Source organism: Aristolochia californica, unplaced genomic scaffold (assembly GCF_029961685.1).
Source record: "Aristolochia californica isolate CCGP_79_NKW_82.1479 unplaced genomic scaffold, dmAriCali1.0.hap1 SCAF_12, whole genome shotgun sequence".
Lineage (NCBI taxonomy): Eukaryota > Viridiplantae > Streptophyta > Magnoliopsida > Piperales > Aristolochiaceae > Aristolochia > Aristolochia californica.
In genome coordinates this window covers 30,881,173-30,898,779 of record NW_027181793.1, presented here as the reverse complement: position 1 = coordinate 30,898,779, position 17,607 = coordinate 30,881,173, and the positions used below count along the sequence as shown (strand labels likewise).

Below are 17,607 nucleotides of genomic sequence, written 5' to 3'. Positions count from 1 at the left end.
AGAATAATTTTTTTTATTTGACTAAAACATACCTCTCGTGTTTTCCGTGTAAAATTTTCTAATAATAAAATATGTTTTCCCGGTAAACGGTTGCGAACTGGCTTTAAAAAAGTCAAGGTAGTCGAGTATGAGAGAGGCTCAAGATCGTCGAGAAGTCTTATTTTCCATCAGACTTTAATGGAGCTGGAATTGGTCCGCCTCAACTTATTGTATACGCGACTAAGAAATCAAATAACATCAATTCCTGTTCGCACAATGGTTTAAATGCAAACTCCAATTTATGAAAAGTTCCAAATCTTCTACAGCATACTCATCCATGACTCAGGTTTATATCTCTGTTCCACCTTGCCTGTAAATGAGACAAAACCATCGCGTTCTCTATCTCGGAGAGCCCATCGCCTTCGATTGTCGAGAGCGTAGCAGTGGAAAAGAAACCAGGATTGTGAGTGCCGAATAGAGTATTGGGACTCCGTAATTTAGTTCATTCCGCAGTTTTTTTCTCTGCCACGTACATTCTCTCCGTTGCATATTACAGGGTCTCTTGTTCGAAATAATATAGTGCAAAACTCACAGAATTTTAAATGAACATTTTTTTACTCTTAGGAAAAACCACCTCTTGATCTAACCATTTAGATTCGTAATCGCTTTTATCTGATGGTTCAGATTTATAATTTATAACTACTTTTGATCTAACCTTTAAATTTGTAATTATTTTTATCTAATCATTCAAATTTGTAATAATTTTTATCTAACGGTTCATATTTATAGCTATTTTTTTTTATCTAACCTTTAGATCTGTAATTATTTTTATCACATTTGTAACCATTTTTATCTGACGGTTCATATTTATAACTACTTTTTTTATCTAACTTTTAAATCTGTAATTATTTTTATCAGATTTGTAATTGTTGCCTTTTGAAAATCATTTTGCATCCAATCGGTCAATATCATAGAAGTAAGCCTGTTTACTCCTACATGGATGTTTCACTAGATTTCATTGCTTTGGTAAAAGTTAATCGATCATCCTGTATGAAGAATGTGTAATATCATCTCATAGGATCTTTTCTATCCTAGGTTTCTAACTCCGCCTAAGTTCAGTTTGTGGCATTGCTTTAGTATCCTCACGCGATATCTAGAAGTATCTCCTACTAATTTTTTTTTTCTTTCATTGGAAGCATATTTTAAAAAAATACAGCAACATCGAATTCTGTAATAGTGTTTACTGAAATTTCAGGTACATCTGAATGTACTACTAAAGACCGATATGTATTGTTATTTTTTGCATATCCTATGAAAATTGCATCGTAAGTCTTAGGACTCCATTTCGTCTTGTTAAAGTTAATTTTAACTTTAGCAAGACACCCCCATACTTTAAAGTATTTAAAACTTGGTATTCTACCCCACCATATAACTCATATGGAGTTTTCTGAGTGTCCTTGTGTAGAATAAGATTAAGTATTTTACATGTTGAAAGTAAAGTTTCTTTCTACATATTATTAGGAAGACCAGAACTGGACAAAAAAGAATTAGCTATGCTGAAAAATGTTATGTTTTTTCCTTTCAACTACACCATTGTATGAGGAGAATAAGGAGTCGTGGTATCATGTATGATACCATGTTCCTAATAGAATTTATAAAACTATATTCTCCTCTATCTGACTCAAATCCTTTTATTGTTTTTTGGGTCTGATTTTCTACTTCTGATTTATAAATTTTAAAATTTTCTAATGCTTCATTCCTAACTAGAAACATATAGCAATGTTTTGATATATCTATAAAGATAATAAAATATTTTTTCCCTCTTATGGTCAAAATACCATTCATCTCACATACGTCATTGTGTATAAGCTCTAGAAGGTCTGAGCTTCTACTTGTTGACTTAAATGGATTTCTAGTTTGTTTTGATTGGACACATTTTTATATTTATTTTTTAACTCTCTGTTATATTTAGGTATTAAATCTAAGCTCATCGTTTCTTTTAGAGTGTTCATATTTACATGTCCAAGTGTACTGTGCCATAAGTCAAAGGAATCAACTAGCATGACATAAGATGAAGCTTTATTCTCGTTAATATTTCTTGCATAAATTACATTTAATTTGAATAAACCATCAGAAACATAACTCTTAACTACAAAAGACCCACCCTTGATAATTACAATCTTATTCGATTCAAACACTAATTTGTAACTTAACTGACTCAGACGGAAACCGCTAACAAGATTCTTCCATATGTTTGACAAGTACTGCACATTGTGAAGAGTGAGAGTGTTCCTGGATGTGAACTTCAACTCTATTTCTCCTTTCACCTGTCATTTGAGCAATATTGGAACTGCCCATTGTCACAGTTCTCCCTTTGACCTCGTGGTAAGAAGGAAAAGAGAAAATATCAAAACAAATATGGACAGTTACTCCTGTGTCAATCCACCAATCGATTAGATTAAATGCCAGATTTATTTCCAAGTTAGTTGTTACTAACCTGTCATCGGTTCTAGCCGAGCTAGTTCTGATATCATGTTAGGCTAAGGAATCGTACTATCACCTTGCTTTTTATTTTTCTTGTGTCTACACTATTTAACAAAGTGACCCGGTTTTGTTCCTTTTGAATATTTTGTTTAGGCTTACCAATGAATTTCTTAGGTTTCTTCTTTATGAAGTTAATCTTCTTTGATTCTATCAAATTTACTCTTCCACTAACTTCATATCCATTACCCACATTTTTCTCTGTGTTTTTCTTCTATTTGAATCGACACCAACACTTCATCTAATGTGGGAATTTTTTTTTTATGTATCATTTGGATCCTAAAGTGTGACCAAGATGGATGAAGTTTTTCTATGAAGGAAAATACTTGTATTCTATCATCAATAAGAATACCCTTGGCGATAATCTTAGCAACAATGTTTTGAATTTCATATGCTTGATCGATTACGGAATTCCCATTTGCCATCGTGTAGGTGAAATACTCTCATATGAAAAAACTTATGTTCAGTCTCTATTTCTTGCCCATACTTTGACTCTAAAGTCTTCCAAAAACCTTTTACACATTTAGCATCACCGTACAAGTCATATAAACTGTTGCTTAGTGCACTAAGGATTAAACCATGACAAATATAATCATTTTTGACATGTTTGTGTTTAACACCTAATCTTGTTGGTTAACAATCCTCTGGGCTACTAACTAGTGGGGTACTCGCAACCACAGAGAAAAATTCTAGAGTTGTTAACCAATATTCCATTCATTTCTACAATTTACTAAAAATTTTCCCATCAAACGGTTTGAATTTTAATGTTTTGTTCAGTGAATTTTCTGATTTTCCCATTCTTGAAGTCTGAATCTCTTTTGAAATTGTTAAAAATAATATAGTGCAAAACTCACAAAACTTTAAATAAATACTTGAATAAATCCAAATTAAATATGGTATTATGCATACCTTTTATCCATCCGTTTCACCAATCAGATAGAAAATAATTAAATAATACCTCTTTCAAGGCCGAGGCTGAAGATCCCTACTAACTGAAGATATTTGGTGTGAGTCTCATAAAAAATAAATACAGCAGGTCTCAAACAAGTGAGCTCTTCGTATTAGAGATACTTTGTGACCAAACTGAGCCATAAACACACACGTCGTGCGTACCTTTTATTTTAAAAACTCCGACACCCTCTGCTATAATCTTAGCTTATCTCGATTTGATTGCCAAAGGGTCTTGAAAGTGAGAGCATATAAGAGCTTGTTTGCTCCGGGGAGAGTGACGACGACGTGCGAACGCTGGAAAGAAATCGGTCTCCTTATTGGTTATTATTTGATTGCTAACCATGCTCACTGAAGCATAAAAGTTGATTAAAGCTGGACAAAATACTCAGAAGCAATGTTATAATATTGGAACCACTTAGCCTGGCGAGTTGGACTTGGTCTGCTTGAACTCGAAGGGGGAGGGATCAGAGTCCTGCCGTTCCCCTTATTTCTCCAGAGGGAGGAGATATCCCTCTCCCCGTCGTCGCTCTAAGAAAAAGGCCCCAAGAGGGTGAAGGGCCCCTCTGTCTTTGAGGGAGCAGACCTATCCCTCTCTCTTTGGAAACAATGACTTACTACCTTGGTTTTCATCTCCGAAGCCAGTTCGTGATCCTCTGGGCCTAGCCTGTTTGCTGTGAGAGCTTCAAGATATTTACCACATTGACTAATAGATAAGGGATTGCAATCTGAGTCAAGTAGCAAAATGGGTCCATCAGTTGCAAGTCCCATTCTAACTGTGTTCGTCTCAAAAAACCCTTCATCATTTACCCTGTTCAAGCTTATCCGTTTCTCCAGCAAGCCTACTTGTGCAAAGAATGGCTAAATGATAACAGATAGCGGCATGGTCTTGCCTACTGATTAGTCTGTACAGCCTATCTTGTGCGTAACAAAATTCAACTCAGAAACTTTAATTATATTATCACCAGCCAGCCTTAATTAACATCAGATGTGTGGGGAAAAAAGAAAAGGTACGAGGAGACGGGAGGAAACTAATTGATTCCTAATTCTGAAGCCCTTGATTTAGTAACCATCTCAAAACGCTAACGTATCGTTTCCTGCAAAATTGCATGTGATCTACAATCTAAAATCACAGCCCCTACCTGAAAGGGGCCAAAGAAAACAAAAAGATACACTTCACTGACCCACACCGGGAATAGATGCATTAAAGGCACTGAAGCAGATGCAGAGTTCATTCTGATCTTGGTGGGTAACAATGAAATTAGGCATAGAAGCATAGGCAACAGTGAAGCCACTCTGGACTTTCCCAGCACCATTCTCTGGCAAAAAACTGCTCCTTGACAGCCCCGTCTCATGATGCTGAGTAAGGCCACGCAACTTAAATATGTAGGCGTGCAACACCCTCATGTTTTGAAATGGATGAAGAGTACCTTTTCAGCTTTTGATTTTTCCAGCCAGCCATCAAGTAAACTAACATTTACTACTGGCTGATGAAGTGTTTTTCTTCTTTTTGCTTTTCTGCTTCACAGCATCCTTGAGACTCTTCTTCCCAATCAAATCTGAACCCACAGGGACTGCTTCAACTTGTACCATACTTACTTCAGAAGGATTTACTGCTACTTTCTCGGGCATTTGTTCATCTGGCTTTATGAGGTCGCTTTCCTCCTTTGCTTCATCCATTTTTGACGAACCTGCAGCTCCAATGGTGGGAGATATAAAGTTGAAACAAAAAGGAAATGCATCATTTTCTCGTATTGTTAATTTGGTACTCATGTGAAAGATCTTATACCCTCCTCTTCCAATGGAGAAGTGTCAAAGTATAATATTCTTGCTTACACAAAGAGAGTAACTCCCAAAAATGCATTGAAACCATCCAAGCTTGCGCTCTGCTAGTTAACCAAGTTAGTGATTATAAGACACACTACACTGCCTAACTAGGACTAAAATTAAAACGCAGTTAAAAAAAACTAAAATATGAGTTATAATTCCAAGCGGGTTGAAGACTTCAAATTTTTTCACCAAGCTCAAAGTGCAAGGTTTTGTGGTATGGATGGTATGAGTGCTACATGCAACCTGAATTACTAAATACTTGGTACAAGTGCTGTGTGCAACCAGAATTACTAAATACTTCCATATATATTTCTTGTTATTTCTTAAAAAACACTGCTATAGAAAATTACAAGAACAAAGATGTGGTGAATGAATAGACAGTGAACTTCATAGATCAGTGCCTCTAATTATAAAAGGAATGGCAAAAAATAAAAAAGCCCGCATAAGCTCATACTAGCAAGCACTGAACACAACTCTCAGGGCACTTGCTGCCCACAGGCACTGCAGCAGAACACACACCTGATATAGCAATAGGTGCTTCAGCGCAATCAGATCGGGTGCTTCATCCCAAGGTAGAATGCTCCAAGCTTGCCCTATTATGTCAGGCAACCTTTTAAAGCAGGCATTCGCTACTGCCAGAAAAGTTGATTCCCACTTCCCAGGATCTTTAGGCATGTTCTAAGCCTATATTAGCTACGCAGTATCCTACAACACCAAAATAAGCATCTTTCACAAGTGCAGACACAACCAACCAAAATGGCATGTTCTCTATAGCAGTTCAATGCAAATGTATTGCCTTGTTCCATACAATGGACGAAACAATATATTTCCTGATAACCAATATTCAGGTGGTGGCCATCCACTGCAAAACAGCTTTGTAGGGACCTCCCCTGTAATGAAATGGTTGGAAATATTCCTTCCACCCATACATTATACTATAGGATTTGGTTTATAACACATGAAGATCGATCGTACAATGTAATTCATGGATGTAGATCAGGAACACCAATTAATGATAAGAGGCGAAAGTGGAATGCTTGAAAGGAGGCAAAGGAACATCACAGTGCAAGTCAAATGAATTCTAACAAATAATTATGAGACCAGCACCCTTAACGTTCCAAGTGCAACTAAAAAGCATGACCTTTTTTGAATGACACTGACAACATGGTCCTGATTGGGGTCTCCACTTTCATTTGATATTGTCAGTGAAGCCCTCATGACGCTTTTCCTCACACTTGAAACAGGGTTTGAATTTCCTTACCATCCTCCGTTGACTTTTTTGCAAGAGTTTCCCCTAGTCTAGTTTGTGGATGATACTATTTGCTTATATAGTGGAGAAGTTAACCAAATGACAAGCATAAAGGCTTTATTAACTGTATATGAAATGATATCTAGCCAAGGTGTCAATTGGTTAAAATCTCACTCTATGGGGATTAAGGCCTAGATCTGGTCACCTTGTTCGTAAATGTTCTTGGGTATAAGGTGGGTGTCCTTCCTGTTTCTTACATGGACTACCCTTTTTCTATTGGTAGGCCTAAATATCTTTTTGAAACCCAATCATTGACCACTTCAAGAGGCTTGTTAGCGAATTGGCATGATAGCCTCCTTAAATTTGCTAGGCAAGCCACTCTTACTACGTGCAGGCTTGCCCAAATATTCCTTTTTTTTTCTTGATTGCCATGTTGCAGTGGTACGTCACCTCAGAGATCCAATACCATTTGGTACATTGGGTGGAAGTCTGCCAACCCAAAGGCATTGGAGGGTTGCACATTAGAAGCATAAGGCATATGACCTCTGTTCTCCTATCAAAAAGATTTGGAAATTTGGAAATGATAAAGGTAGTCTGCAGAGAAAAATTGTCAAACAGACGTACCATTACACCATCTAGGAGGATACATGGGTGGGGGAGCAAAACCTAGCAACTCCATTCCCATTGCTACAGACCAGAGCATATCAATAATGAACTCATAAACCACCTCAAACAACATCAGCGTCTAGAAATTTGTATCTGAAGGTATTAAGGAACAATGAAGAACTTGATGCAGTGATGCCATGAAGATCATCTTTTCTAGAAAACATTTACATGAGAGGTTTGGAAGAGGACATTATGATTTGGAAACGTAATGCCTCAGGGTCATACATGCTGACCTCCAATATGCCCTCCTTGGTGGCTACGATTTAAAGTAAAAAGTCCCAGAGGCTATCATCTGGAATATCCCTTCCCACCCAGGGTCAACCACTTCTTGTGATGTGTAACAAAAGAAGGATCCTCACAGCAGACCAACTCTGTAGAAGGGGCAGCAACATTGAGGACCAAACTTGCAAGCTTTGTGGAGAGCACCCCAAGATTGTGAACCAGCTATTCTTCCATTATCCCATCTTAGGGCAAAGTTTGAGTACATTCCTCTTCAAGTTTGGCCTTAAATATTATTTTTCCTCCACTCCTTGCTTTGTTCTAGCCCCAACATCCTTCACTCACATAGGAACTATTGGGAAAAATATTTGAATGCTACGTTTTGGTGCAATTGTTTGGAATGTTTGAAAAGAAAGAAACTGCCATGCTTTTAAAGGTAGGTATCATTGGAGCCACAACTCACTCCATCATCTTTTGTACAAGTTCCAAAACACTTCGTTATCTCCCGAGATTCCTAATGAAAAGAAATTGGAAAAATAATAATAAACTCCTCACACTTGGTCATTCCCAAACTGACTACCTGGATTTTTCTCCTAGGGAGTTGCCGATGCTAAATTTTGATGGCAGCTTGTTGGGCAACTTGGCTCCAGCTAGATGGTGTGGCGTGATTAGCGACTCCTCAAGGAACACCCTTTTTGTTTACTCTGCTCGAGTTGAGAGCCTTAAGTACAAACAATATCTCTGACACATTAGTTAGGGAAGGGTTCCCCAACAACATCTCTCCACTCCCACCTTCCTTTCTCTGCAGTTTTTTTTTTCCCTAGACTTTCTTTGTTGTCTGTCTCTTCCTGTACAATTTGCTCCCCAGGGAGCTCTTTCTGCTCTTGCTGTGATCAAGGAAAAGAATTCCCTTGTGATTACTCTCAGGTTAAAATTGCTGCTTTATTTAAATAAAGTTTACTACATTACAGCCTTGCATCATAGTAACTGCTCCTTCTATTTGCCTTTATCAAAATGTTAAGCAATCAAGAAGCACACCATCAACTAAAGATTTGGAATTCCAAATGTACCTTATTCAAAATTGAGAAAACGAATGAAGTCACAAACCTGATAAATTGGTGGACTTTCTGAAGGAATCTAAAGCAACTCCTTTTGAGTACGGATCCCTGAATAATAAGACAAAATATATAAAATTAATAATTTGGTTAATATCCAAAACATAGATATACATAATAAGACTAGGCCATTTCAAAAAGAAAAATAAGATTCGGAGTCCACAATATGGCTTACCAACTATAAGGACCACCTATAAAAGCTTTAGTCTTTTTAATATTTCCTTGTTGGGACATATCAGTTTCAAACTGCATATCATTGCTACAGCCTTCTTCAATCTCTTTCTTGGTGGAGAAGTCATTGATGGCCCTCATTTTGATATCAGGTCCAACAACATCTACTCCTACCAAGGTTGAATGGCGCTTCACCTTGCTTAGTGCTCTTCCTGTGTTGTATGCTTCTACCTAAATGGTATAAGAAGAGACAAGTTTGGGATATAGAATATAGTAAAAAAAAATTCTGATCATATTTACACTCGATATGAAGTAGGGTCATGCACTACAGTAATGCCATAATCTGATTCAGATCATTCATTAATTAAAAAAATAAATCAAAGTAGACATCAACCATTTTTTTTTTAGAAAAATGAGAATTTTTATAACTAAAGAATCAGAATTACAGTGGCAATTAAAGGAGACCTCCCTTTACAACAAGGAATTGAAGAGAGGCTCCTTTCTTTGCAAGAACATCAGCTAAAGAATTAGCTGAGCAAGGTACATGGAACCAATTACAATGGAGACTGGAAATTAAGTCTCAGAAGTGGTGGAAGACCAGCCAATGGTGCCACGGTGGGGGCACGAAGGAGGAGCGCCAACTGACGACATCAACCATGAACATATGGAAACAGAAAGAAATTAAAATTCAGCCCTTAGAACCAAAAATAATAACTAAACTAGAAAATGGGTTCACCCAACTTAGACAAACTAGAGTCCACACACCCTCTTCCTGAAGTATATTTTCAACTCATATTCTGAAAATTTCACCAAAAGAAACAGAGGGGTGATAGTATTACATTTTCTTTCTTTTCTTTTTCTTTTTTTCTGAGAAGGCAGATAGGAGAGTTCATAAAAGTGGAGAAGACAACAGAAGTTCGTTCCCCCACCCCAAAGAGAGGAGGCCCAGAATTACAAGAAACTAAAAATTACTGCACACAACAACAAGAACAGCAAAGTAAGAAAAAACTAGGAGTAGTCCTGCAAAACAGTGACAAACTGGTTGACATAATAGGAAAGTGACGAAGCACATCTTAATACAGAAGATCTAACAGAAGAATATCTAAGGACAAGAGATCACCCCACAACTTCCCATGTTTATGGAAAAAGGAAAATCAATTTAAAGAGGCCTAAATTTCCTATTTTAGACTCAAGTTTCGAGAATAGGAAATCTAAAATTAGAAAGTCTCTCTAATTTACGAACTCCTGTTTGAAGTTTGCTAAAGTCAGAAGCTTTACTAGACAAGTAACTTGTTGTTTTTTTATGGGAAGCATCGCCCATAGAGCAACTTGCTATTTTAGTTAAAAGCTTCAATTAGCAAGTCCTTTTTTAGTAGCTTCCTGTCTTAATTTTCATCTTTGTTTCCAAATTAGTGTAGCCTAAAATTAGCAGTCTTCGAGTTATTATCCTGTTTTGAGTTTCTTTCCATCAAGTTGAGCTAGATTTAGTAAATCCTAATTGGAATCTATTCTTGTTGTGGACAGTATAGGAGTCTAGAGTTTTGTTGATTTGCATGCCTATAAAATGCCCTCATGTGTTACACAAAATTACTCTTTTGCTATTGAATATAGTACTGGTTTTTGTTCTCTTAGACAAAGCTATCCTTTGTTATTTCTCTGTTTGCTATTTTTCTAAATAACTGCAGAAACCCTACTTTTTGTTATTCAAGTTTTACCCATTTAAATTGAATACAGATTGTAGTTTTTTTAGTTGTTTCAGAAGTTTAGGTTACCCACACTCAGAGGAAGCATTCAATTTGTCATTCCTTGAATCTAAACCACCATTGTTACATCAAGAAGATAAGTATCCTCCCTGACAAGATATCAGTAGCAGAGTTTGTTGTTCTCAAGACATATTGCCAGGTGTGACAGTATTACCTTCTCTGACCTTCCTTATCATTTACAATATTTTTAAAGTTTCATGTCAACTGGTGGAGTGGTGTTCCCACAACCAACAGTGAGTTCTGGCTGATTTCAGGGTCATGACCTTCCAAGCACAACTAGAAATGAACCCAGCCCAGCACTTTGCTACCAAATACAATCTAGGAAATGGTACCTTCTGTTACCATCCATCCCACTTAAGTCTTAGTCTTGGATCTAGTGATATGAATAGTGAGCCTCACGTAATGTAACTCTATAATGATAATAATTCCAAAAGTTTTGTAGAAGCTACCTCTCAAATAGAGTAAAAGATTGAACCAAAAGTGAAATTTATTGAAGCAGGTTTCTTCTCCAAATCATGTGCCAAAGTGAAAGGGAAAAAAAAAAAAAAGAGCATTGGTTTCCCTTTATATGGTTCATTAAATTATCTCAAGACTAGCTGTAACTTGATTTACTCATTTACAGTAATGCACCATTACACTAAGAATTGAGGTCATGTGTCGAGCTTCATAAGTAACCTTTATCTAAGAGAAGTGGGTCTTTCTACTGCACAAATACATGCCCATCTTACCATATGTTAGATAAACTATCATTTAGAAAGTCAAATTCAAGAGAAACAGGAGAACAACTTGACAAAAAGATACTCAAATTTCTACGAGAAACTCACAGCATTTTTTATTTTAGTAGTTATATCAGCTGCTTTGACAGCAGAAATTCGTAAACACTGCATGATTACACTCTGCAAGACACCTTCTCCCCCAGCCTTCTGTATGGCACAAACATCACCATTGCTGTTCATTGTAACAGTCATCTTTCCTCCCATAATAGCCTCTTCTTTATATGTAGGATCTACCACCTATCCGGAACCAGTTCACAGTGTCATAAGACTCTCAAAAACTCTTAGATCCTATTGAAGAAATGTGTGTAGGAAAATGAAACATTTATAATCTGAAATAATCAAAATAAAATACCAATTTTAGAACCAAGCATCTGTACCAGAATGTTCCCATTATCAAAAAATGCAAAAGTGACAGCTATAGGCAAGTGGTGGATTATCAGAGGAAGAGGATCTTTGACCTGCAAAAAACCAAAAGGACTAACAATTAGATAAATTGCAAAATTTTGTCAATTTCAACAAGAAAATCATATATCCAGCTTGACAGATTGTAGCTGTAAAATCATGGGCAAGCTACAAAAAGAAAGACTCTAAGCATAATAGTGTCTACATTTCTCTTGATGCATGAAACATTTCTAGTGGAAACAATTTTTACACATTGAGGCAAGCTGCACCATTTATGAACTGACTCAGTGAAAGACGACCAGCAGAAACAACGAACCTCAGGTGGGTGGACAACAATTTCCTGACCATCTTCTCCACCTAGAGTACACTCAGGCCTTCGGAATGTAGACAGTGCAGCCAAAGCTGCAACATTAGCAGCATCAACAAGGTTCCTGAAAGTTTAACATAAATAATATTGCCCAAGAATCAAGAACTAGAAACTGAATTTGTCAAGGATGTTACCCTCCATTGTCCAGAATGTGAAGGTCAACACGAATAGCCCACACTAACTTCCCAGGAAGGACACAAAGTGATTCTGTATCCACTGCTCTGCTTTCCCTGCATTCCCATGATTAAATTTTCAAAGTGGTGTAAAAGAAAATAGATGTCCTTACTTTAATTTCATTAGCAAATGGTACAGTAATTACCTAAGACCCCTGTCTATGATTCGTCCAAGCTCAACAGCAAACTCTCCAGGACGCCCTGGCTCAAATGATGGATCTGCCATGGGCGAAAATTCAGTGAACATGGAAAGTGTCCCTTCATTTGGCCTGTCTCTATAAGGTTGAACCAGTTGAGATGTCACAAACCCCATAACACGAGTCTGACCAAGCTGCACCTCCAATGAACCATCTTCTCTGCATATACCATATAAATAAGTAAATAGTAACAGAAAGCAATAATGAGTATCTGGAATGCTATAAGATTAAATTGTTCGAGACTGCTATAAGCTTGTTTTAAAACCACTATCATAACATTATTTAAGCACTTAAAATTGTTCACAACATACTGCCACCAAAGAATCTTTTCAACATCCAAATATAAGAGCTGACAAGTTATTGATAATTCTTTGAAGATATACATGCCTTCCAAAGTTAATGGTCAAGCGACGGTAGTCAAAAGGGCGCCGGCCATCTACTCTGAGATCAGAAAGTAATGCATGCTCAATGAACTTCTTCTCATTGATGGTCATATGCCAGCTATTGGCCAATTTTTGATCCATCCTAGTTAACCTGAAACTCGCTGCACAAAGAGGATATAAAGAAATAAAATAAAATAAAAGGAACAGCATAAGTAATTGAGGACACTTATATTGAAGCAAACTTAACAATGTAAATAGGTAAAAAGGAAAAGTAAGGATTATGTGGTTACTTTTTTTTGCCTATTCATTAACCCTACTTTTTTTGTTTTAACCGAATAAGAGACATTCTGAGCGCATTCAATTAGATGGTCCACTCATGCATTAAAGAACCAGGAAAATACTTTTGGGGCTTGAAATAATAATAAAATAAGGACAGCTCCTCCAAAAGGCCATTTCAACATTTTAAAAACAAAAAAAAAAAAAAAAAACAAAAGAGAAAATCAGAAATATTGCCCTCAATTCTATGATGAAGTGACATGAACAAAGGGACTCATTGGCCCAGCCTACAGTTATACTCAAGAGCCTAGCTACAAGAGTTTCTAGAATCCTACAAGAGGTAATTTTTTTGTACCTGGTAGTGCATAGGAAACATTGAAAGAGGTAATGAACCTCTAGAGGATGTGCCCAGAATGCGTTAGAATAGATGAAAAATTCTGATGGAATCCACATTGCTCAGAAAAAGTGAATCAGCTTACTTAAATCATGGATATGTGACTCAAAATCAGCCATGGGGAACTCTAGTCAAGTCAAACAAGTCAGGTCAATTTCCTGAGTCCAGAAGCTGGACTTGGGCCAAGTTCGACCCCCTGACCTAGCCCTACCCCTCCCAAATCCGTGTCAAGCTGGCAGGTAACTTAGCCATATTTGGAACATAAAATGAAAGAAAAATAGAATTCCCTACAAATGGGTGAAGTTTCACATTCAATAGAAAATAATTAAGGGAGAAGAGGTGGTGATCCTTCATCTCAAACATGGATTCGAAAAAGAAAAAAAAAGATTGTGTTCCCACACACTTTCCGTGTACTAACGTACACATACACACACAAAAAAAAAAAAAAAAAAACACACACACGCACACACACACATTCTCTAGAGAAAGCTGAATACCTCAGAATATATTTTCAATTTCTCTACAACACTAAAGTTTAGTAGCCAAGTTGGAAGGTAGTTTAGGATCTAATTTGAAAGTTCAGGATCAGAGTTGAAAAGTAATTGCCACATATTCCTCCTTAAGTTTAGGGTCTAATGTGGAGTGTAATCTTCATCTAAGTGGGGGTTAAATAATGAATAAAGCACAAGAGCATTTTTTGTCCAAGTCCTTGTGATTAGAATGTTCTCTAGCTCCCTCAAAACAACAAGAAGTTCAAGACTATAAGGACTACAAGGTTTTCTTGGAGCTTATCATGAAAGCTTAAAACACACGAATACAACAAAAAGGTAAAGAAATATTTTTGCAGTACAACGAATTGAGCTTTACTTACCAGGATCTTCATGATGGCATTATTTCAGATTCTTTGTGTGCCATGAGAAAAAGACCATAAATAAGCTATTAAATCAAAGAATAATGATGCCTTGTTACTGGGAGGCTGTCCATGCAGAACGGCAGCGGGAAATGGAGGCAAGATTGAGCAAGAGAGAGAAAAGATATAAGGAAATGTAGGATCATTTTTATCATTTGAGAGATGCTAATTTCTCATCCCTGGCAGAGAAAAAAATACATCTTTTATCTCTTTCAGGCTACACCATTGCAATATCTGCAACCAGAAATTTATGATAAGGAAATTGTAACCAGTCCCTCTTCAAAAGTACCTGCCCTTTTTCTTTAAGCTGAAAAATACTTCCAAAAAGAGAAGGAGAAGGAAAATGTGAGAGCTGAGCAAGCAATTTAACCTTATTACCTAGAGAGCATGAGCGAGCCAGAGAGCCAGAGAGCCAAAGCGCGAGAAAACGAGAAATCGAGAGGGTATCTGCTGAAGGTTCGTTCAGCAAGGTAGAAGGTAGGGGCGGCATCGAGCCGAGCTGAGCCGAGCCCGAACCTGCCTATGTTCAAGCCAAGCTTGACTTAAATATTTGAACTCGAGCTCGAGCCCAGGCCAGCTTCGAGCCTAAAATTGTTACCGACCTCGAGCCCAATAATTTTAACCGAGTTCAAGCTCCAACATACATTTAAAACTTTGCAAAAAATACATGTTAAATAAACTGTATATAAAATTATGCATACATTTTACATAAAATTGGGCATGACCTATGTACATAATTTCTGCATAAAATTGGGCCAGGGGAGAGGTAGGCCTGGTCAGCTAATAATCCACATTGATTTGTTGCTAAAGTCTACGGAATAAATGACTCCAATAAGCAAATAAGAGTAGGAGTAGCATCGAATCGAGCAAAACTCGAACCTGCATATGTTCGAGCTAGGCTTGATTTAAATATTTAGAACTCAAACTCAAGTTGAGCCTATCCTCAAGCCTAAAATTGTAATCGAGATCGAGCCCAAGAATTTTAACCGAGTTCGAGCCCACCTTACTAAAATTGGGCATGACGTCTTATACATAAATCCTATATAAAATTGTCTATACACTTTGCATAAAATTGTTCATAAACACAACATAATAGTATGCATAAACTTTATTCAATAATCTGAGAAAGAACAGAAAAATCTGAGAGAATGTAAAAGGGAACAGGATTTTTATTTCTGTAAAAGGGAACAAGATATTCGCCACTTGAAAAACAAAATGAAAATCAAAGTAATCTGAGAGAAGGTTGTAGCTCGAGGGCAAAGAAGATATCAGAAAAATGAAGGTCAGTCAGTGATGCTTTCTCGGGGTGGAAAAATGGGAACAAAAGCGAATATGCTTTCTCGGGATGGAAAAACAGGAACAAAAGCAAATACAGGATTTCCTCCTTACCCTGTATTTGCTTTGCCGCAGCCGGAACAAGCTCCCAAGGAGAACTTCATACATCATTTAAAAAATAAAAGACGATGCTCCAGTAGGCGATTATAGGAAGAAAGAAAAAGAGACACAACAAGGGAGAAGGGGGGAAAGTACCTGTAACCGGAGAAGGCACGCACGACCGTCCCACTGGCTCTGGCCTCTCGGCCCTTGTTTCAGCTGGAGAAGGGGGAGCGTTCACGAGCAGGAGAAGGGGGAGCGTTCACGAGCAGGAGAAGGGGAGGAGCTTTCGCCTTTCCTCCTTCGGTCCCGACTGCAGAGGTTTCTCTTTCTCCCCGAATCCCGGGCCAATAGTTAAGTTAACGAACCGGTTCGTAAGCTTTTAAACCAAATCATGGTTCGGTCGAGTCTGGGCTACTTGAACTCAGTTCGATATCCAACTTAAACGAGTACTTCAACTCAGTTCAATATCCAAATAAATCGAATCGAATCGAACCTATCTCGAATCGCTCGCGAACCGGCTCCATTGGATGGCACCCTAATCGAGCTCAAGTGGAAATAACTCTTAGCTTCTGCGAGGCAGGTAGGGCAACGTACGGCAAGAGCTTTGCGTAACAGTTTTTCGATAAATATCAAATAATACCTAAAATCCGATACGGTTAGGGATACCTCCCAATACGGGCATATATCGTCTGACACACCCATAATGGTTAGGAAGGATTTTCATAAACCTTGAACTGGCGGATATATGACATGTATCAATAATAGCACCAGGCAACCGTTGGGTAAGGGAAACCCAATCTGACCAAAATTAGGAAGGGACAATTAGGGCGTGAGGCCAAAACCTAATCGTAGTTACACAACTTGTAAGTTACTTTATGTTATCTTTAAAATATATCTATGTTATTTTTAAAAAAACATATTCTTACAATGATTTAATGCATGTTGACCAATTATTTTCCAAACCATAGATTTAAAACAAAATAACTTACCTTGGTTTGGTTTCTTATTGATCACATTTAATATGGAGGTTTCTTATTTATCACTAGGGGTGGCATTGAGTCGAGCCCGAACCTGCCTATGTTTGAGTCAAAGTTGATTTAAATATTTCAAACTCGAGCTCGAACCCAGTCCAACCTCGAGCTTAAAATTATTATCGAGCTCGAGCCCAATAATTTTAACCAAGTTCAAGCCGATTCAACATACATTTAAAAATTTTCAAAAAATACATATCAAATAAATATTATATAAATTTATGCATATGTTTTACATAACCTATGTATATAATACTTATATAAAATTGGGCATAACCACTACTTAAAATTAGGTATAATCTATATACATAATACCTATATAAAATTGGGCATGACCTCTACTTAAAATTGGGCATAATCTATATACATAATACCTGCATAGAATTGTCTATACACTCCATAAACACTCCATAAAATTGTTTATACACTCCATAGACTCCATAAAATAGTCTAAACACTCCAAACACTACATAATATTAGGAATAAACTCCATACAATAATCAAACACAACAAAATTAAATGAAATATCAATATCAATTTACAATCACCCAAATAAAAACTATAAATCCATTATAAATTTATTAACTATAGTTGTTTCTCTTCATGCTATAAAATAATATACGTCCCTGCATGAGCAAAATCTCCACCTATGATAAAAAAAAAATTAATTATTGTTAGATAAAAAAATACTCTTCCACTACTAGTTACTTAATGTAGTTAAAAATATTAATATTTTCATGATGAGAAAAATATGAAAAATTATGTAACTGGTAGCATTATCTCTACACTCTTCTTCTCAAGCTGTAATCATAGAACAAATTTTGAATAAATAAAACTAAA

At 36.9% G+C, this 17,607-nt stretch overlaps 1 protein-coding gene across 4 annotated transcripts; it reads right to left on the bottom strand.

Annotated features, from left to right (window-relative positions):
• Positions 1-4,407: 4,407 nt before the first annotated feature.
• Positions 4,408-16,068, bottom strand: LOC137946208 (exosome complex component RRP45A-like). Of its 4 annotated transcripts, none has more exons than XM_068792422.1 (10): positions 15,890-16,068; positions 12,784-12,940; positions 12,346-12,555; positions 12,161-12,256; positions 11,976-12,090; positions 11,635-11,715; positions 11,306-11,494; positions 8,723-8,949; positions 8,540-8,598; positions 4,408-5,159 (listed from the first exon to the last, which is right to left on the bottom strand). In XM_068792422.1, the coding sequence occupies exons 2-10, from the start codon at positions 12,918-12,920 to the stop codon at positions 4,939-4,941; spliced, it is 1,335 nt and encodes a 444-aa protein (XP_068648523.1). In that variant the 5' UTR covers positions 12,921-12,940; positions 15,890-16,068; the 3' UTR covers positions 4,408-4,938. The 4 variants fall into 4 exon arrangements, with proteins under 4 accessions (XP_068648523.1, XP_068648524.1, XP_068648526.1 ...); XM_068792423.1 differs by lacking the exon at positions 15,890-16,068 and adding an exon at positions 14,321-14,958; XM_068792425.1 differs by lacking the exon at positions 15,890-16,068 and having other exon boundaries at positions 12,346-12,418; positions 12,508-12,555; positions 12,784-12,871.
• Between the last annotated feature and the right edge of the window lie 1,539 nt (positions 16,069-17,607).

What these genes read in the sequence shown, in the direction of transcription:
- LOC137946208 (XM_068792422.1), bottom strand. Translation starts at nt 12,920, where the DNA reads ATGGATCAAAAATTGGCCAATAGCTGGCATATGACCATCAATGAGAAG. An exon ending in TTGTTGTCCACCCACCTGAG is followed by an intron (nt 11,716 to 11,975) that starts GTTCGTTGTTTC and finishes GGTTTTTTGCAG; the next exon opens with GTCAAAGATCCTCTTCCTCT. An exon ending in ATAGGTGGTCCTTATAGTTG is followed by an intron (nt 8,599 to 8,722) that starts GTAAGCCATATT and finishes CTTATTATTCAG; the next exon opens with GGATCCGTACTCAAAAGGAG.